We start from the raw sequence: 23,209 nt of genomic DNA on the forward strand, positions 1-23,209 counted from the left end.
GTGACCAGGCTCGAATGAGAACTGTGTGGTAGTGCGAAAAAGTCATCAGTCTGCCTCTTTCTGAGCCAAGTTGACAGCCACAGGCCTGGGAAAGGAAGGCCCAGTTTCAATTGCTTCCTAGTCTTGGTTACCTTGGTGGCAGGAAGAGCTCCTGCATGGGTGGGCTGTGGGTGCCATTCTGGGGAAACATTCCTGGGCCTAAGTAATGGCCCAGGAATGGGCCTAAAGTTTAGCCTAAGTAACTTAGCCTACTAAGTTTAGCCTAAGTAAAAAATGATCAAGTAAGGTCCCTGAGTATTTAAGGAGAAAAGCAGAAGAAAGAGAAGTGGCTATTTCACTCAGATCTTTTCACTATGATTTCCTTACAATAAGGTGTAGTATTTGTGTTAACAACCACTTGATGAAGCATCAGGGGCTCCTTCCCACCCTCAAGGAAAGCATGGATAAAGAAGTTGATAGTATGACCTTTAAGTAATAAACCAAGGGTTCAGTTGTTGAAACAATGTAATTGAGGATAGGGTCATAGGCTCAATCAACTAAGCCATAGGAGCCAGGTGGCTTTCTCTGTGTTCCATAGTGGTCGACTTCCTGCAAGGTGTAGGTGTGTGCTTAATCATAAAAGGAACTCCTGTGACAAAGTGGATCAATCAGTATCACTACTACCCAATGTGTGTACACATGTGCAACACACACAGATGTTCTTGAAGTATACATTCCTCTGACTCCAAATGTACATACCAAGAAAAATACATTTAATAAAAATTTCTTTTCTAAAAATAATTTCAAAGAGGTGCTTTGACTTAAAAAAATTAATTCTAGGTGGGCAAGGTGGCTCACTCCTATAATCCTAGCATTCTAGGAGGTTGAGGCAGGCGGACTGCCTGAGCTCAGGAGTTCAAGACCGGCGTCAGCAAGAGCAAGATCCCGTCTTAACTAAAAATAGAAAAACTAGCCAGATGTTGGTGGCAGGCGTCTGTAGTACCAGCTACTTGGGAGGATGAAGCAAGAGGATCTCTTGAGCCCAAGAGTTTAAGGTTGCTGTGAGCTATGACGCCATGGCAATCTACCAAGGGCAACAAAGTAACATTCTGTGTCCAAAATATTAATTCTAAAATTAATTAATAAATTAATTCTATTTTTATATATATATTTTTTTATTTTTTTGGTTTTTTGACCAGGGCTGGGTTTGAACTCACCATCTCTGGCATATGGGACCGGCGCCCTACTCCTTGAGCCACAGGCGCCACCAATTAATTCTATTTTTAGAGAACTACTTTGCATTTAGTCTCTTGAATTGGAGAAGGCATGAATCTTACCAAAGGGAAGGAGCAAAACAGAAGCTCACATGCTTTATGTGACTGACTGAGATACCAGAGTGTTGTGATTAAAAGCCTGGGTCTCTTCTACTAGCCTGAGCAACATCATGAGACTCTACCTCTAAAAAATTAGTCTGGTGTGACAGTGCATGCCTCTAGTCCCAGCTACTTGGCAGGCTGAAGCAGGCAGATTGCTTGAGACCAAGAGTTTAAGGCTGCAGTGAGTAAGGATGACTCCACTGCACTCTAGTCTGGGATTTGTCTAAAAAAAAAAAAAAAAAAGCATGGGCTTTATTCTAGTCAGACAGTCATCTAGATCTGAGCTCCACTTATTAGATGTGTGATCTTAGGCATATGACATCAGATCTGTGAGTTTCAACTTCCTAATCTGTAAAATGATAATACCCTCATGAGATTTTTGTGAGATATACATATATATGTAATTTTTTTTTTTTTTGAGACGGAGTCTTATTTTGTCACCCTTGGTAGAGTGCCATGGCGTCATAGCTCACAACAACCTCAAACTCTCAATGCCCGGCTATTTTAAGAGACAAGCTCAGGTTGTCTTGAACCTGTGAGCTCAGGCAATCCACCCACCTCGGCCTCCCAAGTGCTGGGATTACAAGCATGAGCCACTGCACCCAGCAGAGAATTATACATCTTGTATAACATATCAAAAATGTCTAGTACTATGCTTGGGACACAGTAAGTATTCACTAACTTATTATTGTTTGAATTCTCTAAATATAGGCATAGGAATCAAACATGGGGGCGGCACCTGTGGCTCAGTCGGTAAGGCGCCGGCCCCATATACCGAGGGTGGCGGGTTCAAACCCGGCCCCGGCCAAACTGCAACCAAAAAATAGCCGGGCATTGTGGCGGGCGCCTGTAGTCCCAGCTACTCGGGAGGCTGAGGCAAGAGAATCGCTTAAGCCCAGGAGTTGGAGGTTGCTGTGAGCTGTGTGAGGCCATGGCACTCTACCGAGGGCCATAAAGTGAGACTCTGTCTCTACAAAAAAAAAAAAAAAAAAGAAAGGAATCAAACATGGTCTGTATAGAGGGAACTAATTAGTGGTTTGCTTATGAGCCACATGAAATGGAAGTTTCTTGATTTCTTATGAAGTTGGGCTTAGAAGGTCCCCAGATCTTCCTTCACTAAATTTAAATAAGAGTATGGGCTCTATGGAGTTACTGATGAAAGGGCAATGAAAGATCAAATCCTGGTATTCTGGGCTCCTCATTTTTGACTTGGGAACTGCAAACTGACCTCAAGTATTCCCATCCTAGATTCTGACTTAGCAGATACAGCTTTATTCTTCCAGGCTTCCACCTGTTGAGACAAACAGATGTAATCTGAATATAAGATGGGCTTGCAAGGGCAGATCTGGTATCAGATAGCCTTTCTCTGGAGCATTCCTGGGGTCGTTAAATGACAAACATTCCAACAGGCTATGTCTAACCTTTCCTGCCAATACTGGGGCCTTATGAAACTGCTTCTTGTGATTAGAGCCATTGGTACCTCACTCCAAGGCTGTAAGGTAGACTTCATTAATATTGATGAGCTGCAGCTCGTTAACCTCATTTGATGTTTATTTACAACCATTCTTCTCATATGCTAATGAGTGACACTGGGCTCTTCAGATAGAAAGGAGAGAACTGGACCCTTTTTGCCAGCATCTCCTTGGCAAACTCCTATCCCTTGAAACAGAAGTTTGCACTGAGGGAATGAAGCCAAATGAAGGGAATGCAGCAGAGAGGACAAAATGATGTGAAAAGAATGTCTGCAATGTAATGGGGAAGAGAGAAGCCCAGCTGCTGGGGCTACAGTGTGACTGAGGTCTGGTTACACCCACCCAGTGGGTAACAAAGAGAAGCTGAAGGGTGGGGCTCTAAAGAACTATGAAAAGGACAGTATGATATGAGGACAATTAATGACAATTAAGGTTGGGGGGGGAGCAGAAAGAGGGACGGAGGGAGGGGGGTGGAGCCTTGGTGTGTGTCACACTTTATGGGGGCAAGACATGATTGTAAGAGGGACTTTACCTAACAATTGCAATCAGTATAACCTGGCTTATTGTACCCTCAATGAATCCCCAACAATAAAAAAAAAAAAAGAAGAAAAAAAAAAAAGAAAGAAAAGGACAGTATGTCAGGTTTTGGAAATGGGGTAGGAGACAGAGATGAGCGGACAACATGGTTGTCAGGGAGCTTGAAGGGCTCTTTAGGATTCTATGATCTTAAGAAATCAACAGGCAGGGAATTAAGGTGGATTTCTGTAAGGCAATCTCTGTTTCTTCTAAGTTATGGGTAGGTATATCAAAGAACAGGCTGACTAAGCAAGGAAGAAATATAGGGTGGCCATAAAGTTCCTGTTAAATTGCACACGAACTTTATGGTCACCCTGTGTGTGTGTGTGTGTATTTTTTTTTTTTTTTTTGAGATAGAGTGTCAATCTGTTGCCAAAGTTAATGCACCGTGGCATCAGCCTAGCTCACTGCAACCTCAAACTACTAAGCTCAAGCAATCTTCTTGCCTCAGCCTTGCAAGTAGCTGGACCATAGTCACCTACCACAACTTCCAGATAACTTTTCTGTTTTATAGAAGAGAAGTGGTCTCGCTTTGCTCAGACTGGTCTTGAACTCCTGAGCTCAAGGGATCCTCTCCTGCCTTGGCCTCCCATAATGCTAGGATTACAGGTGTGAGCCATTGTGCCAGGCCCAATAATATAGTGTTTAATATGTCTATTCTAGTGTTTCAGGGCTGCTAAGCCTAACAGAACACAGGCCTCTTCCCAATTTCATTGTATACAGAAAGTCAATTTTGGGGCGGCACCTGTGGCTTAGTTGGTAGGGCGCCGGCCCCATATACCGAGGGTGGCGGGTTCAAACCCAGCCCCGGCCAAACTGCAACCAAAAAATAGCCGGGCGTTGTGGCGGGCGCCTGTAGTCCCAGCTACTCGGGAGGCTGAGGCAAGAGAATTGCTTAAGCCCAGGAGTTGGAGGTTGCTGTGAGCTGTGACGCCCTGGCACTCTACCGAGGGCCATAAAGTGAGACTCTGTCTCTACAAAAAAAAAAAAAAAGAAAGTCAATTTTGGATTGTCCCATCTGTTCTAAGTGTATGAAAAACCTATGTAACACGTATGAAGGGGATGGAAGGCAAAATACTTTGGATTACTTAGGATTTATAAATGTTTATTAATACTAACAGTAATAGCGAACTTAAAATTTCTGTAATACTTAAACATCAATTTCCACCAATTTGCTTGTTTTCAATGCTTCACACTTTACATTACTATTTAGACAATTATTCCCTTCCTGCCTTTGGGCCCACACCCTCTCCTTTCTCTCAATTTGGCTTTTTCTGTGAAACTCTTTGAAGATCATACTTACCCTTGATGTGCCTTTCTGTAAGGCTAAAGAGGCAAGAAAAAAAGGAAACCTCTTACCTTAAAGATTTAACCACATTTTATTTAAGCACAAAGTACTGGTTCTAACGTGTAGACTTTATGTTCAAGTTGTTTGTCTGAAATCATTACCCCTTAGGGTACAAATTTCATCTTCTTTCAAGTTTTCTATGAACTCAGTTCCTCTCAGACTGAAGGAATAATCATTGGCAATCTTTATTTGACCTGACAATGTGCAGCTTGCCTATGCTTAGGGTCAAACGTATTTGAAAAAATAACGGATAACTGCATGTATGTTCTAGATTAGAGCAAAGATTCTCAGTCTTTTTCTCATTATTGTCCCCCTCCCCAACTATTTTAGACATTTATTCCTAACTGCCCACCCCCTCCATGAAAAAAAAATTTTTTTTTTGAGACAAGAGTCTCACTTTGTTGCCCTTGGTAGAGTGCTGTGCCGTCATAGCTCACAGCAACCTCAAACTCTTGGGCTCAAGTGATTCTCTTGCCTCAGCCTCCCCAAGTAGCTGGGACCACAGGCACCCACCACAATACCCGGCTATTTTTAGAGACGAGGTCTTGCTCTGGCTCAGGCAGGTCTTGAACCTGTGAGCTCAGGCAATCCACCTGCTGCAGCCTCCCAGAGTGCTAGGATTACAGGTGCGAGCCACTGCGGCCGGCTGGTCTCCTTGAAATTTTATTTTGTTTTATTTATTTAATTTTTTTTTTTGAGAAGAGTCTCATTATGTCGCCCTGGGTAGAGTGCTGTGGCATTAAAGCTCACAGCAACCTCAAATTCTTGGGCTTAAGCAATTCTTTTGCCCTCAGCCTCCCATGTAGCTGGGACTACAGGCGCCCGCCATGACACCCAGCCATTTTTTGGTTGTAGTTGTTATTGTTGTTTGGCAGGTCCAGGCTAGATTCAAACCTGCCAGCTCTGATGTATATGGCTGGCACCCTAGCCACTGAGGTACAGGTGCCCAGCCTCCCCATGAAATTTTAATATCACATACATTCTATATATCTTTTTATGTACTGGAGAGCCACAAACCATTAATATGTTCTTTTTTTTTTTTTTTGCCTCCCAGAGAACCAATTTTTGAACCTTTGGGGACAATACTGTCTCCATTGAGTATGCATCTCTAGATGAGAGGCTTACAAAATGTATATCTGTAGCTGGGCGTTGTGGCGGGCGCCTGTAGTCCCAGCTGCTTGGGAGGCTGAGGCAAGAGAATCGCTCAAGCCCAGGAGTTGGAGGTTGCTTTGAGCTGTGTGAGACCACGGCACTCTACCGAGGGCCATAAAGTGAGACTCTGTCTCTACCAAAAAAAAAAAAAAAAGTATATCTGATTTTAAGTGTTCCAGATTGAACCTAACATTTCCCCGAAGTGAACCATCAAACACAATTACACTTCTGTTCTGACTTAAAAAAAAAAAAAAAAAAAAGGAAGACTGAAAGAAAAATGGACATCTTTGTGCCTATCCAGTTAGTAATATTTATTCCAAAAGATCAAAATCTTTTTTTTCACATTGGACCTGACCTAGGCACAGAATAAATGACTTACTTTTTGGCAGTGGATTAGCTTTTGACAATAGTCCTATTTCAATAGTGGAAGAGGTAACAGATTGTCAGGCCTCTCAAGGACCCCAAATAGTTCATTTTCCTAAAAATCATCAATATGTTGCCTTGTAAGAATAGACCTAAATTCGTTATTTCATTAAATTTCTCCTAAACTCTGGAGGAACGTAGAGACTGGAATTGCTATTACCCTTTTACAAACAGAGAAATGGATGACATTGAGAGGTTAGGTAGCTTAATTTAGGTCACAGGGACTGGTGTTTCTTCATATAAACATCTTATCTGTAATATAAATTTGCCTTGAGGATTTCTAGACCTTGGTCTTTTGTTTTTTGTTTGTTTTATTTTTGAGACAGAGTGTCACTCTGTCACCTTCGGTAGAGTGCAGTGGCATCACAGCTCACAGCAACCTCAAACTCTTGGGCTCAAGCGATCCTCTTACCTCAGCCTCCCGAGTAGCTGAGAGTACAGATGTCTGCCACAACGCCCAGCTACTTTTTAGAGGCGGGGTCTCACTTGCTCTTGCTCAGGCTTGCCTTGATCTCCTGAGTTCAGGAGATCTACCTGCCTCAGTCTCCCAGAGGGCTGGGGTTGCAGGCGTGAGCTACCTCGCCCAGCCTAAACCTTAGTCTTCTGGCTCCTCCTTTAATCTGCTAGAGAAACTTTATAAAGGTTGTTCTACCTCTGCCAATCCTTTCTTCCCATCTGACAGAAGAAAAGCAAAAGAAGGCATTAACAGTCTCTAAGTATTGAGTGATGGAGAGAGAGGAATATAACTCAGGCTATTATCCCAAATCACCATCTTTGCAGGGTTCAGATGAGAGGCTACTAAACTATAACACACTCCTCAGAAGACACAAAGACCCAAATCAAGATTTCCCACAAATAGTCTTAAAGTAACATGAGAAATTCATATTTTATTTAGTAGTCATGGAAACTGACCACATCTTAAAACTACCCATACTTGAAACTCACTGTAAGTGAGTAGGAATCAGAGGTTGGCAAACCACATAAAAAAAGCACTATCTAAAAGAGCTCTTCTCTATAAACTAGCTTCTTCTAATTTTCCCAAATAAATGAATGTTAAAATTCCTTCAGAAAAAAATACAACCTATTTATTCTAAAGAGTAACTTCAAGAGGTAACTTCTCATCTAATGCCTTCGACAGATCTGTACCTAATCCATTCCTTATAACAAAATCTAGTCTATTAAAAGCAAAAACAAAGAATTTCAGAAAAGGGTATTCTGCAATATTGCTTAGAAACTCAGTAACTAAATAACATCATCTCTAATAAATTTACCCTTATGTGGCAGGGCGGTGGCTCATGCCTGTAATCCTAGCATTCTAGGAGGCCAAGGATGGTAGATTGCCTGAGCTCACGGGTTCAAGACCAGCCTAAGCAAGACTGAGACCCCATCTCTAAAAATAGGTGTTGTGGCTCTGCAGTCCCAGCTGTTTGGAGGCTGAGGCAAGAGAATAACTTGAGCCCAAGAGTTTGAGATTGCTATGACACCATGGCACTCTACTGAGGACGACAAAGTACGACTCTGTCTCATTAAAAAAAAAAAAATTGCCCTCATGTATGAGGTAAATGAAAACCTTCATACTGCAATAGAGTTCATTTCATTTTTGTTTAAAGGGATAAAGATGGGCTCATGATGGTTAAAGGCTTTAACTTTAATTCAAAATACCCACAACCAAAAAAATACACCCTAGATCAAGCTAAACACATTAAGGGGGATATTGAAGTATGTACATTTAGCTCAAATAGCTTTGATACAGAATGTTATGCCAGTATCTTCTTTTGAGGCAAACAAGGAACAAATTTGAAGGAGGGAAAAAAGAAAACCCACAAAAAACAAAACTGAAAACCAAAACCCAAAAAACTTCACGCCTTGCCTCAAAGAAAATGAAACTATATAACTTTTCCGGACTATAATAAAAACTTAAAGACACAAAGTATGACAACCTAAAAGATAATTCAAGTGACAAAAAAGCCATTTAAATGAAAAAGTATTTCTTAGGCGATGCTATAAAATAGTAACAAACGGGGGGCCAAATCCTTTAAAATCTTGAACATTAGAGGAAGAGAACTAAATTTGAAAATATAACTTGGAATAGGTAAGAAGAGAAAAAGAGCCCCACCAAAACCCACTTATACTGCTTGTACCGAACTGCCAATGAATTGGAAAGGGCAAAAAGGAGAAATGAGTATTATTGTGCTCCAATACTAATTAATTTCAGCAGCCTTTGTCTATCTTGTTAGACCAACGTAACTAAAGAAACGATCCTAAATACAGGAAAAGGCTAATCTTTTTCACTGGCAGGTGACCAAAGAAAACACTTTCTCCGATGAGGAGTATAATAAGCCAATACAAACAAGACTGTACTTATCAAACGTTTTATCTTACGTGCTCAAAACATTTGCCAACATTATACCCAGTTCCCACCTCACCTTTACTACCTTCCCCACAGCTTTGGGTAGAAAGCAAATGTTTTTTAAATAGGAAAGATGTCTCCTCTGCATATTGGTGTAAGTCTGAATACAGCTTTTGGAAAAGAACCTCCCAAAGAGGGTGTGGGTGGGAGCCCTTAGGAGTTTCCAGGGTGCCAGATCCTCCAAGTACACTGGTAAAGGCTTTGTTTCGCCACTTCAAAGGCAGTGTGGCAAAGTTCCTCTTAGCAACCACGCCAAGAAGAGCATTTCTTCATTTGTGCCAAGGAGCAAAGGGGAAAATTCAGAAGGAAGAATAGGAAGGTATTTTCCCTTCCCAACATAAAAGTAGGGAAACAGACCCACTGTGTTACTAATTCTTTTTTCCAGAGGGGGCATCATTATCCTAATTTTATGCTCAATGAACACTTGTATGGAAAGTGGAGTGTTAAAGATAAATAATTTGCTCAAACTTACAAAGTAAATCTGGGATAAGAGGGTTACAGATCAAACAGTGAGGGTTGCACCCATAGCTCAATGGGTAGGGCATCAACCACATACACCGCGGCTGGTGGGTTCGAACCCAGCCCAGGCCAGCTAAAACAACAATGACAACTGCAACAACAACAACAAAAATATAGCCAGGTGTTGTGGATACCTGTGTCCCAGCTATTTGGGAGGCTGAGGCAAGAGAATTGCTTAAGCTCAAGAGTTTGAAGTTGCTGTGAGCTGTGATGTCATGGCAATCTACTGAGGGTGACATAGTGAGACTCTGTCTCAAAAAAAAAAGTTCAAACAGTGATAGATCTAGATTATCAGAAAAGTTCTTAGAGTTGAGAATTAGAACTTGAATACTCTTTTTTTTTTTTTTTTTCCCATTTTTTCTTTTGGCTGGGACTGGGTTTGAACCCACCACCTCCAGTGTATGGGGCCAGCACTCTACTCCTTGAGCCACAGGGTGCCACCCAAAGTTTCTTTCTTTTTTTTTTTTTGAGACAGTCTCATTATGTCGCCCTCGGTAGGGTGCTGTGGTGTCACAGCTCACAGCAACCTCCAGCTCTTGGGCTTAGGCTATTCTCTTGCCTCAGCCTCCCGACTACAGGCGCCCGCCACAGCGCCCAGCTATTTTTTTGTTGCAGTTTGGCCCGAGGGCCAGGTTCGACCCACCACATTCAGTATATGGGGCCAGCACCCTACTCACTGAGCCACAGGCACCACTCCCTTGAATATTCTTTTTAAAAACGGAGAGTAGCCAGTGCCCGTAGCTCAGTGGTTAAGGCACCAGCCACATGCTCCAGGGCTGGTGGGTTTGAACCGGCTTGGGCCTGCTAAACAACAACAAAAAATAGTTGTGTATTCTGGTGGTTGCCTATAGTCCCAGCTATTAGGGAGGCTGAGGCAAGAGACTCTTGAGCCCAAGAGTTTGAGGTTGCTGTGGGCTATGACTACCCGGCACTCTACCGAGGGTAACTAAGTGTGATTCTGTCAAAAAAAGGGAAAGACCAAGCCAGTTGGGGAGTGTGGCCATATGGATTCTTCTATGCCATTAGCTCTGCTGGCTAAATAAAAGCCTTTTTCCTCCTGCAATAACACTTTTGCTTTCTGATATTTCAATGTACGCAAACTTTGTTTCATTTACTGAATGTTATAAAATATTGTATAAAATTACCTTCAGTATACGTGTATAAGATACATATAAAACATGAACAAATTTCATACTTAAAAAAAACGGAGAATAGGAATGGGTAGGAAGACCTATCACTAGTGGTTTGTCTATTGGCTTGTCACAATACTGTGGTCTGACCTCAGGACACAGATATAAAAAACAATTTTAAGTAAGTAATAGTAATACTTCTTGTTCCGTAGCTTTTGACAAAACCCATAAGTTGGTCCTGCCATACTATTACTGATGGATCAGTCTTATACAGGTAGTGAAGGTGGTGAGTATGTTACATAGTTGGCTTTAAAAATTTAAGCAATATGGTTTAAAATAAGCAAAATCAGCCAGATGCAGTGGCTCACACCTGTAATCCTAGCACTCTAGGAGGCTGAGGCAGGTGGATTGCTTGAGTTCACAAGTTCAGGACCAACATGAGCTAGAGCGAGACTGTGTCTCTACTAGAAATAGAAAAAAGCAGCTGGGTGTAGTGGCGCACACCTGTAGTCCCAGTTACTTGGGAGGGTAAGGCAAGAGGATTGCTCAAGCCCAAGAGTTTGAGGTTGCTGTGAGCTATGATGCCATAATTCTCTACTCAGGGTGACAGAGTGAGACTCTGTTTAAAAAATAAAATAAAATCAGTTCCTTTGCTCTATGTTTCAAGTGGTAGGTGCATTCCTGGGCCTTTGATATAGATACAAATAATAAACTAGTTTAAACTGCACACGAACTTTATGGACAATCCTGATTCTGAAGTCCTATTCTACTTTTTTTTTTTTGAGACAGAATCTCACTTTGTCGCCCTGGGTAGAGTGCTGTGGCATCATAGCTCACAGCAACCTCAAGCTCTTAGGCTCAAGAGATTTTCTTGCCTCAGCCTCCCAAGTAGCTGGGAATACGGGTGCCTGCCACAATACCCAGCTAATTTTAGAGACGAGGTCTCACTTTTGCTCAGGCTGGTCTCAAACCTGTGAACTTAGGCACTCCACCTGCCTCAGCTTCCCAGGGTGCTGGGATTACAGGCGTGAGCCATAGTGGCTAGCTAAAGCCTATTCTAGAAAGATGAAGAGACTTTCTTTTCAGAGTAGTATTATGCGAAGGCCCTGAAGAAACTCCTTGCTTCTTTAGGACATCTAGAAAAGAGTCAAAAGGGCTATCGTCAAGTACTCAATCTTGTGGAAGAGGATCTGAAACATCAAATTTGGTATGGCTGGAAATAGTTCATTTTATAAAAAGAACACGGAAAATGTTAATTCTTCTACTTCTGAACTTTGGAAATATTTGATAGTAATTTATATTTTCTTCTGGGCCTTAATATTGCAGAAATGGCTTAGAACGATACAATTGAGAGGGGATTTTGAAAAACATGCTTATTATTTGTTTTAATTTATATTTTTAGACACAAGATCTTTCTCTGTCAGGCTGGAGTGCAGTGGTGCCATCATAACTTACTGCAGCCCCAAACTCTTCAAGTGATCCTCCCTCCTCAGTCTCTTAAAGTGCTATGATTATAGGTGTGAGCCACCTGCTGATTTTTTTTTTTTGTAGAGACAGAGTCTCACTTTATGGCCCTCGGTAGAGTGCCGTGGCCTCACACAGCTCACAGCAACCTCCAACTCCTGGGGCTTAAGCGATTCTCTTGCCTCAGCCTCCTGAGTAGCTGGGACTACAGGCGCCCACCACAACGCCTGGCTATTTTTTGGTTGCAGTTTGGCAGGGGCCGGGTTTGAACCCGTCACCCTCGGTATATGGGGCCAGCGCCTTACCGACTGAGCCACAGGCGCCACCCCCACCTGCTGATTTTTATGAGAAAACTGGATTGAATATGACCAACTAGTCAGTAGTCATTTTTTTTTTAATTAAATCATAGCTGTGTACATTAATGTGATCATGGGGCACCATACACTAGTTTCATAGACCGTTTGACACATTTTCATCACACTGGTTAACATAGCCTTCCTGGCATTTTCTTAGTTATTGTGCTAAGACATTTACATTTCACATTTACTAAGTTTCGCATATACCCTTGTAAGATGCACCACAGGTGTAATCCCACCAATCACCCTTCCTCAGCCCATCCTTCTCCCTCCCTCTCCTCCCTCTTCCCCTTTCCCCCTATTCTTAGGTTGTAACTGGGTTATAGCTTTCATGTGAAAGCCGTAAATTAGTTTCATAGTAGGGCTGAGTACATTGGATACTTTTTCTTCCATTCTTGAGATACTTTACTAAGAAGAATATGTTCCAGCTCCATCCATGTAAACATGAAAGAGGTAAAGTCTTCATCTTTCTTTAAGGCTGCATAATATTCCATGGTGTACATATACCACAATTTATTAATCCATTCGTGGATCAATGGGCACTTGACTTAGCAATTATGCATAGGGCTGCAATAAACATTCTGGTACAAATATCTTTGTTGTGATGTGGATTTATTTATTTATTTATTTATTATTATTTTTTTTTTTGTAGAGACAGAGTCTCACTGTACCGCCCTCAGGTAGAGTGCGTGGCACACGGCTCACAGCAACCTCTAACTCCTGGGCTTACGCGATTCTCTTGCCTCAGCCTCCCGAGCAGCTGGGACTACAGGCGCCCACCACAACGCCCGGCTATTTTTTTGTTGCAGTTTGGCCGGGGCTGGGTTTGAACCCGCCACCCTCGGCATATGGGGCCGGCGCCCTACTCACTGAGCCACAGGCGCCGCCCTGTGATGTGGATTTTTGGTCTTCTGGGTATATACCTAGTAGAGGAATTATAGGATTGAATGGCAGATCTATTTTTAGATCTCTAAGTGTTCTCCATACATCTTTCCAAAAGGAATGTATTAATTTGCATTCCCACCGGCAGTGTAGAAGTGTTCCCTTTTCTCCACATCCACGCCAACATCTCTGGTCTTGGGATTTTGTGATATAGGCTGGTCTTACTGGAGTTTCAGTAGTCATTTTGAATGAATTAATATTATAAATGAACACACACATCATTAAAATAATTAGGATAAAAGGGTCTCTATGATTCAGTGAAACCAAAGTTTATAAATGAAGTTTTCTATTGCTTGAGAGAAATCCAGCAAATCTTAATGTGACCTTGACTTGTCCAGTCAAGACACCCTATTAACATTTGTTTTTTTTCCACTCAGACCTATCCCTTTAGGCAAGAAAGCAATTAAACTTTTGTTAAAAATCAATTATCTCGGCCTGTATGGTGGCTTACTCCTAGAATCATAGCACCATGGGAGGTTGAGGGAGGATAACTAGAGCTCAGGAGTGTGAGACCAGCCTGAGCAAGATTGAGACATCACCACCACCTGTGCCCATCTCTACTAAATATAGAAAAATTAGCTGTGCACCTGTAGTCCCAGCTATTAGGGAGGCTGAGGCAGGAGGATCACCTGAGCCTAGGAGTTTGAGGTTGCAGTGAGCTATGAGGACACCACTGCACCCCACCTGGGGTGGCAGAGTAAGACTGTCTCAAAAAAAAAAAAAATCTGTTCACTTGTATGAGGTACCTACTAGAATAGGCAAATTCATAGAGACAAAGTGTTATAGAGGTTACCAGGGCAAGGGGTGAGAAGGATGAGGAGTTATTATTAAAGGAGATAGAATTTCAGTTTGGGATGATGAAAAATTCTAGTAGTGGGTGGTGATGGTTGTATAATATTGTGAATGTATTTAATACCACTGAACTGTATACTTTTTTTAGTTCGTTTTAGACAGAGTCTGTCACCCTCGGTAGAATGCTGTGGCATCGTAGCTCACAGCAACCTCAAACTCTTAAGCTTACGTGATTCTCTTGCCTCAGCTTCCTAAGTAGCTGGGACTACATGCGCCCGCCACAACACCCGGCTATTTTTTGGTTGCAGTTGTCATGGTTGTTTAGCAGGCCCGGGTCAGGCTCAAACCTGCTAGCCTTGGTGTATGTGACTGGCACCCTACTCACTGAGCTACAGGCTCTGAGCCACTGAAATGTAAACTAAAAACTGGTTAAAAAGGTAAATTATATGTTACATATATTTATTTTATTTATTTATTTATTTATTAGAGAAAGCATCTTGCTCTATTGCTCTGGCTTGAGTCTAGTGACATGATCATAGCTCACTATAACCTTGAACTCCTAGGCTGAAGTGATGTTCCTATGTAGCTGGGACTGCAGGGTGTGCTATCATATTGCACACCCTAAAATGTTTTTTGTAGAGTGAGGTCTTGCTATGTTGCCCAGGCTGGTCCTGAACTCCTGATCTCAAAGCAGTCTTCCTTGCCTTGGCCTCCCAAAGCATAGGGATTATAGTTGTGAGCCACTGTGCTTGGCCTCATTTACATATATTTTATCACAATAAAAAAAGATCTGTCTTGTTTAAAAAAAATTTTCAGGAGAAAAGTTCTTCAATCATTTCTTTACAAAATAATGTGGACCTAGGTGGTTCCTCAAATTTGTCTGTTCATCTGAATCACTTGGTGGGCTTTACAGATTCTCTGGCCATACCCCACACTGGCTATTTGTTTTCTTGTTAGTCTGGATCTTTTATGCACCTCTCTATGTAAGTAACTGAGGATATATACTCTTAGTTGTTTAGCATGTTGTAGCTTAACCAAAGGCCAAATTGATAACAGATTGGCTTTTGCTAATTAGTCACTCTAAAGCCACAAAAATGCAACAAATTCAGGTCTGTAATGTTGCTCCTGATGTCCATAAAACTACTGCTCTTCTACTGTGTTATTTCTGTTTCTCCAGGATACTACTCCCTGGGGACTGCTCTACAATTAAAAAAATAGGCAAATATTAATATATTTGAGAAGGCTAGCAATTTATCTTGTTAGAGATGATACTAGGCTTCATTTTTGGCCCAAGGAAGACCTGGGAATTTTGTAAATGGCAGGTCACAGGGAAAAGGTGCTGGAACACCCAAGAACATTAAAATTAGAAAATAAAAAAAATCCTGCATGACTCAAAGATGAGTTTGGTAGAGATTTTCTTTCAATTAGAAGACAAAACATATTATTACATCCCCCTGCAGGACTGCCTTTAATGAACTGCAAGCTTCAATGAAGCAAATATTATTTAAGACTTTGAAGGGAGGAAAAAGGGTATTTCAAGTTCCTCAATTTACCACTCCAGTATTTCTAATAATCACATGAGTATTTTCCTTTTGATTGGAGAGCAAAGAAAAAAGAAAACCTGTAGAAACTGGAGTTGGACAAGAGAACAAAGTTCATAGATGAGATCCTGTCTGTACTGGCAATTGAAAGACTCACCCTAAGTTGTCCTGTAGACAACTGGCTCAGCTTAGTCCTTTTTTTTCCCCCTCAGGGATTTTTAAGTGTCATAAAAGGCTCTTCAGGCTAAACTAAACAATCAAGGGAAAGTTCTTTCAGGAAAAAAATGTAATGATTACTGTACTTTCTCTTGGTCATGCCACTGTTAGGTCATTTCCCCTCAGAAATTTATTGCTCTAATTAGACTGACAAGCTGACAAGAAGCAATTTTTAAGTCAAATCAATAAAATAAAAATACCTCCATATAATAACAGTTTTAAATCTGTGAGAGCTATCCTTCCTTTATCTCAAAATGAAAGTGGGACTATCTCTCCACCATTATTGACATGGTTTAAAAAGATGGCCCTCAAGAATTTATTTATTTATTCATTTATTTATTTATTTTCTTTTTTCTTCTTGATGCTATGGTTTGAATGTGATACTTATTTTTTTTTATCATTTTGATTTATTGATGCTGCTTTGTGAGAACAAATTTATAGCTCAGGGAAGCCTCTTCTTAGGGGAATATCAGATGACTGAAAGTTACAAGCCAGCTTTGTTGTTGGGTGGAAGGAATGTGGAGAAGGAGATAGCAAACATGCAGGCTGGCCCTTCACCAGCACCTGCTTCCCAAGGATACCTCCCAGCAGGTGCAATTTCCCCAAAGACGAGAGGCAGGGACCCCAGGCACCATCCCTATGGGCCTGTCCTCAAGACCCTACACTGGCTGTGTCCTGCAGCAAAGCCGGGCAAATGACACCATCCTGAGAAGGCTGGAGGACAATCTTCCTGCTCTAGACCTCTCAAGATCTTCCCTGTCTGAAACCAGAGGCCACAGGAGACAAGAGGCCTGCTCCGTGTGGGGCGGCCTCTGGACTCCAGCTGAGGGAGCACCTTCTCCAGTTGATCCACATCCATGAGGGTCACATCCTCTGCTTGGGCCTGCCGGACCCCATGGACAGCTGCTTCTACAACAAAGATCTTCAGCAATTCCACCATAAGTTGCAGTGCATCCCCATTGACTTTGGTCTTGGCATCCTCGAAGTGCAGGTGCAGCAGTTTGCTCACCAGCTCCTTTTGGAAGCCCGCACCTTCTCCCTTCATGACCACTGCCTCCGTGCATGCATTCAGGAATCCTGTGCCGTGATACTTATTTTCTGAGACATAGTCTCACTCTGTCATCCTCGGTAGAGTGCTGTAGCATCACAGCTCACAGGAACCTCTAACTCTTGGGCTTATTCTCTTGCCTCAGCCTCCCAAGTAGCTGGGACTACAGGTGCCCACCACAACGCCCGGCTATTTTTTGTTGCAGTTGTCATTGTTGTTCAGCAGGCCGGGTTGGTTTAGAACCTGCCTGCCTTGGTATATGTGGCCAGCGCCCTAACCACTGAGCTACAGGCACTGAGCCAGGACTGTTTTTTTTTAGAGGTGGGGTCTTGCTCTTGCTCATGCTGGTCTCAAACCTGTGAGCTCAGGCAATCCCCCGACCTCAGTCTCCCAGACTGCTAGGATTATAAGCATGAGCTACCACACCTAGCCTTCCTTGAGAAATTATAAAACCAAGGCTTAGAATGGACTTTAGAAGTCATCTAATTAATTCAACTCATCATTCTGATCTTGTGCTTGAATTTCTTCCTTCATATTATAAAGGAATTTCTTCCTTTATTTCTGTCTAGAATAGCACTGTACAATAGAACTCTGTGATGATGGAAATGTTTGTTATTCTGCACTGTCTGACATGGTAGTAGCCATTAGCTGTATGTGGTTTATAAGGACTTGAGATATGACCCATGTAACTAATGAACTAAATTTTAATAGGACTTAGTTTTTTTCTAAACATTAGCTTTATATTAAGTGACATACAGAAAACTGTGCATATTTAACTGTGCACGGACAATTTGATGAGCTTGGACAGATGCATATACCAGTGAAGTCGCCACCATGAGCAAGATAAAAGGTGCATCCAACACTCCCCAGAGTTTCCTTGTGTCCCTTAGTGTGTGTGTTTGCTTATGTTTATGTGTGTGTATGTGTGAGTGCTAAGAACACTTGACCTGATGGGCTGGCCATGGTGGCTCACGCCTGTAATCCTAGCACCCTGGGAGGCTGAGACATGTGAATTGCCTAAGCTCACGAGTTTGAGACAAGCTTGAGCCAGAGCAAGACACTGTTTCTAAAAATAGCTGGGTGTTGTGGTGGGCGTATGTACTCCCAGCTACTCAGGAGGGTGAGACAAGAGAATCACTTGAGCCTATGAGTTTGAGGTTGCTGTGAGCTAGGACACCACAGCACTCTCCTAAGGGTGACAAAGTAAGAGTCTGTCTCAAAAAAAAAGAACACTTGACCTGAGATCTAACCTCTTATTAATTTTTAGGTTCATAATACAGTATTGTCAACTATAGGCACCATGCTTTACACGAGATTTTTAGAACTAATTCATTTTGCATAACTGCAACTTTATACCAATTGAACAACTCCCCATTTCTCGCTCCCCCAGTTCCTAGTAACCACCATTTTATTCTCTGTGTAATTGTATTTACTTCTAATTAACTTAAATTCAAATGACCATATGAGGCTAGTGGCTACCACACTGGAGAGCATATGTCTAGTATTCACTTTATTACCTACTTATGACAGAAAATTCATTACAATCCAAGCACTTCTTTTCATTTAAGGATAATTTTATTATTATTTATTTTTGAGACAGAGCCTCAAGCTGTTGCCCTAGGGAGAGTACTATGGCATCACAGCTCACAGCAACCTCCAACTCCTGGGCTCAAGCGATTCTCCTGCCTCTGCTTCCCAAGTAGCTGGGACTACAGGGGCCTTACACAATGCCCAGCTATTTTTTTGGTTGCAGCCATCATTGTTGTTTGGCCTGGGCTGGATTCGAACCCGCCAGCTCAACTGTATGTGGCTGGCACCTTAGCAACTTGAGCCACAGGCACCGAGCCATTTAAGGATAATTTTAATCATTAAGAAAATTTCTTCTTGGCTCGGCGCTCACAGCTCAGTGGTTACAGGATCAGCCACATACACCTAGGCTGGTGGGTTTGAACCCAGACTGGGCCAGCTAAACAACAATGAAAACTGCAACAAAAAAAATAGCTGGGCATTGTGGCAGGCACCTGTAGTCCCAGTTACTTGGGAGGCTGAGGCAAGAGAAATGCCTAAGAGTTGGAGGTTGCTGTGAGCTGTGACTCCATGGCACTCTACCCAGGGCAATAGCTTGAGACTCTGTCTCAGAAAAAAAAAAGAAAATTTCTTCTTACATTGTGAACTCTGTTTTCCTGGTATCTTCCACCCACTGGACCTAATTCTGCTTTTTGGAGCCACATGGAATAAATAAGCTCTGGTCACATCCTACACTTATTCTCTACTCAACTAATTATTTAATAAATATTTATTAGACTGGGTGCAATGGCTCACGGCTGTAATCCTAGCACTCTAGGAGGACAAGGCAGGTGGATTGCTTGAGCTCACGGGTTTGAGACCAGCCTGAGCCATAGTGAGACCCCTGTCTCTACTAAAAATACAAAAAACCGAGGCAAGAGGATCCGCTTGAACCTTAGAGTTGGAGGTTGCTGTGAGCTATGATGCCGCCATGGCACTCTACTCAGGGTGACAGCTTGAGATCCTGTTTAAAAAAAAAATTACTAAATCCTACTGTGAGCCAGGCACCATTCTCAATGCTAAGGATACAGCTATGAACAAAAGAGACTAACATCCATGCCCCTGTGGAGTTTATAGTTTCATGCAGGGCATTCAGGTAAAACACAAGATAAAGATTAAAACATAAGATAAAGAGGTCCAAGTCATGGAAAACAAAATGGTAGAGGATCTGTTCCAGATTAAAAGAAACTAAGGAGATATTACCAAGTACAACATGTGTAAAACTTATTTGGATCCTGGGTCAGGAAATAAACAGGTATTAAAAATGTTTAGGAACAATTGGGAAATTTTTAATTTGTACTAGATATTAGGTAATGCTATACAATTAGTGTTAGCTTTCTTATATGTGATCAATGATATTGAGGTTGTATAGGAGAATAGGAAAGCAGTCAAATTATCTACCTATCAGCAAAAGTTAGCATTTGGGGAATCAAAGTGTCAGTAGGCTGGTTTGTTATAGAGGTTCCAGGGTAGAAGAATTAGTTTCATTTCTTTTTCCAGCTTCTAGAGGCTATCCTCATTCCTTGGCTTATGGCCCCACATCACAGCACATCCCTCTTTCATACATACCCACTTCTGGTGTCACATTGCCTTCTTCCTCTTCTGTCATCAAATCTCCCTCTGACTCTCTCTTATAAGGATACCTGTGATTACATTTAAGGCCTAGCTGGATAATCCTGGATTAGGAACTACAGATCTTTAGGGCCATTGTTCAGCCTAGCATAAGGTAAGATAAAACAAAGAGTTTTCACACGAATAAATAATAAAGGAGGGGATCCTCACTCATTCTTTGAAAATATGTTAGAAGCTACAATAATAATCATTCCTCCTCAGAAAGGGTATTCCTCCTTACCATAAAACACTTTGAGACAGTAAACCTGGATGGAGGTACTCAGAGCTCAGTTTGACTCTGAGCTCTGCCACTTACAATATGAACAATGTCAGGCAAATTATTTAACAGTGCCTCAATTTCCTTATCTTGAAAAGAGAGACAATATCTACTCAAACAGTAGTTGAAAGGATCCAATACTATAATGCATATACAGATTTAACATGGTAAATGCTCATTAAATGATAGCTATAATTATTATAATTATTATTCCTACAGAACAGGCCGTGCAATCCCTATGATGCTGAAATAGTACACAGTATTTCCAGGGGTTCTGTAATCCTTTCTTCTATGTACATTCTACCTAAGTCAATAAGCAAAGCTTACTTGAGTGTTAAAACATTTTTTCCCCCATTTTAAGCATATTTATTTGATAGAAGTTATCTCTAAACTGTATTATAAACTTCCTTAGCTTAGTATAAAATATGATAGTGAAAAGAAGTTAATTTTTGCTTACCAACTATGGTTCAACATTATAAAGACTGCTTATTTATAAAGCCATTTATCTGTCCCCTATTACAGTAAACGACCTACCCTAAAATACTGTTTGTTTTTAATATGTATTTTCTCATCACTCTTTGGGTCTCTAGTAGCTCCTTTTCTGTTAACACTTATCATTACTGTGACTATTAGTGTGGTGAAGGCCGGCAACATTTAAAACCCACTGTATTTTTTGTTTGTCACCGCTGACCTGTTGAGCACTATGGTTGTGCATTTGTAAGTCAACAGGCTCGCTGGGATAGTCTTAGGAGACTTCCTGCCTTGCCTATAAATTCTGTAAATATTGACTCCTCAGCAACCATTTTTACTTCTTTCAAATCGGTGTTTTGGATACCTTATAAGTTAAAATGCTGTGTAGGTGAGATACTAAGGAGAGTTCAACCGTGTCAGACACTAGTCTGAGGATTTGACTATTGGTTTTTGTTTTTGTGTTTAACTTCTTCTGACCCATGAGATTTATTGTCTAATGTTTAATTCAAATCAAAATACCAGTAAATTAATCAGCTTAAGGTGTGACGATATCTTTAATTTAATGATCTTATCTTACCAAAATAGACCACTAAATTACTTGTCTACTTTAGGTGGGAGAGTTCTTATATTTTTGTTTACAATGAGCATTAGATAATCCTTGGGGCTAATGATGGATATTATTCACCCATAGGTATACATAATAGAGGAAATCAGGGATACCTAGTGATTTAGCCATATTAACTCCTGCTTTTAAATATTTACTGTCAACACCAAGTCCCCTACTAAATAGAGCTCTTTGTTGATATAAAACTTTTTTTGTTTGTTAGTTTATATCCCCTCAAAATTACTCCTCCTCCTCAGGGAAGGTGTGTGAACTATCAAGTCTTCATAATCTTTGCTGCAGACCGGGGCCTGTCAGTCTTAGCTAAGGCACTTTCTTTTGCCTCCTGTAGCTGGGACTATAGGCCCATGCCACCATGCCTGGCTAATTTTTCTATTTTTGGAGAGATGAGGTCTTGCTCTTGCTCAGGCTAGTCTTAAACTCCTAGCCTTAACCTATAATCCCACCTCAGCCTCCAACAGTGCTGGGATTATAGACATGAGCGACTGTGCACTGAGCCATGGCACATTTTTAAATGGAAGGGAAAGGACACTCCAAAAGACAAGTTGGCATACAGTTATTACAATTAAAGAATTAAAGAACTGGGCGGCACCTGTGGCTCAAAGGGGTAGGGTGCTGGCCCCATATACCAAAGGTGGCGGGTTCAAACCCAGCCCCGGCCAAAGAAAAAATTAAAGAATTCTCAAATGAACAATACCCATATTTAAATATACACATACAATTCTAGGGTGGCGCTTGTGGCTCAGTGAGTAGGGGTCTGGCCCCATATACCGAGGGTGGCAGGTTCAAACCTGGCCCCGGCCAACTGCAACCTTAAACTCCTGGGCTCAAGGAATCCTCTTGCCTTAGTCTCCCAAGTAGCTGGGACTATAGGCACCCAATGTGATGCCTGGCTAATTTTTCTATTTTTAGTAAAGATAGAGTCTCGCCTTGCTCAGGCTGGTCTTGAACTCCTGAACTCAAGCAATCCATCCACTTTGGCCTCCCAAGGTGCTGGGCATGAGCCATTGTGCCTAGCCAAGATAATTTAATTTTATTTATTTGTTTATTTATGTATTTTTAGATAGTCTCAATCAGTCGTCCTGGGTAGAGTACAGTGGCATCATCATCATCACAGCTCACAGCAACCTCAGTTTCTTGGGCTAAAGCAATCCTCTTGCCTCAGCTTCCCTAGTAGCTGGGACTACAGGCACCTGCCATGGCACCTGGCTAGTTTTACTTTTTTTTAGTTTTACTATTTTTAGTAGAGATGGGATCTCACTCTTGCTCAGGCTGGTCTCAGACTCATGAGCTCAACCAATCCACCCACCTTGGCCTTCAAGAGTGCTAGGATTACAGGTGTGAGTCACCATGCCAGACCTATAACTTAATTTTAAAGACTGAAATTTTTCTGCCATGATTGGGAACATAACAAGATATCTATTTTCATCACTTCTATTTTACATTGTAATGGAGGTCTGACACAGAAAGAAAAGGAAAAAAACTCCACAAGGATTGGAAATAAATAAATAAAACTCACTTTATTTGCATATGATCTAATTTTGTACGTAGAATATTCTAAGGAATCTACAAAGAAACTACTAGAACTAATAAGGTCACAAGATACAAGGGTAATATATAAAAAGCAATTATAGGTTTGATGGACACATTTCAAATTGTATATAAAACCAGCATATTGTACCCCATGATTGCATTAATGTACACAGTTATGATTTGATAAAAAATAAAAAAATAAAAAAAGCAATTATAGGTTTGGCACCCATAGCTCAGTGGTTAGGGCGCTGGCCACAGACACTGGGGCTGGTGGGTTCAAACCCAGCCTGGGCCTGCTAAACAACAATGACAACTACAACAAAAAAATAGCCAGGCATTGTGGCAGGTGCCTATAGCCCCAGCTACTTGGGAGGCTGAGGCAAGA

At 41.5% G+C, this 23,209-nt stretch overlaps 2 protein-coding genes across 5 annotated transcripts in view; both read right to left on the reverse strand.

Moving 5' to 3' along the window:
* The window catches only part of CSTPP1 (centriolar satellite-associated tubulin polyglutamylase complex regulator 1), a 226,131-nt gene that overhangs the window by 53,790 nt on the left and 149,132 nt on the right, over positions 1-23,209 (reverse strand). The window lies entirely within an intron of this gene.
* Positions 16,334-16,741, reverse strand: LOC128565231 (centromere protein X-like). Its single transcript, XM_053561595.1, has one exon. The coding sequence runs from the start codon at positions 16,739-16,741 to the stop codon at positions 16,334-16,336; it is 408 nt and encodes a 135-aa protein (XP_053417570.1).

The sequence above is a fragment of the Nycticebus coucang genome, chromosome 14, assembly GCF_027406575.1.
Source record: "Nycticebus coucang isolate mNycCou1 chromosome 14, mNycCou1.pri, whole genome shotgun sequence".
NCBI lineage: Eukaryota > Metazoa > Chordata > Mammalia > Primates > Lorisidae > Nycticebus > Nycticebus coucang.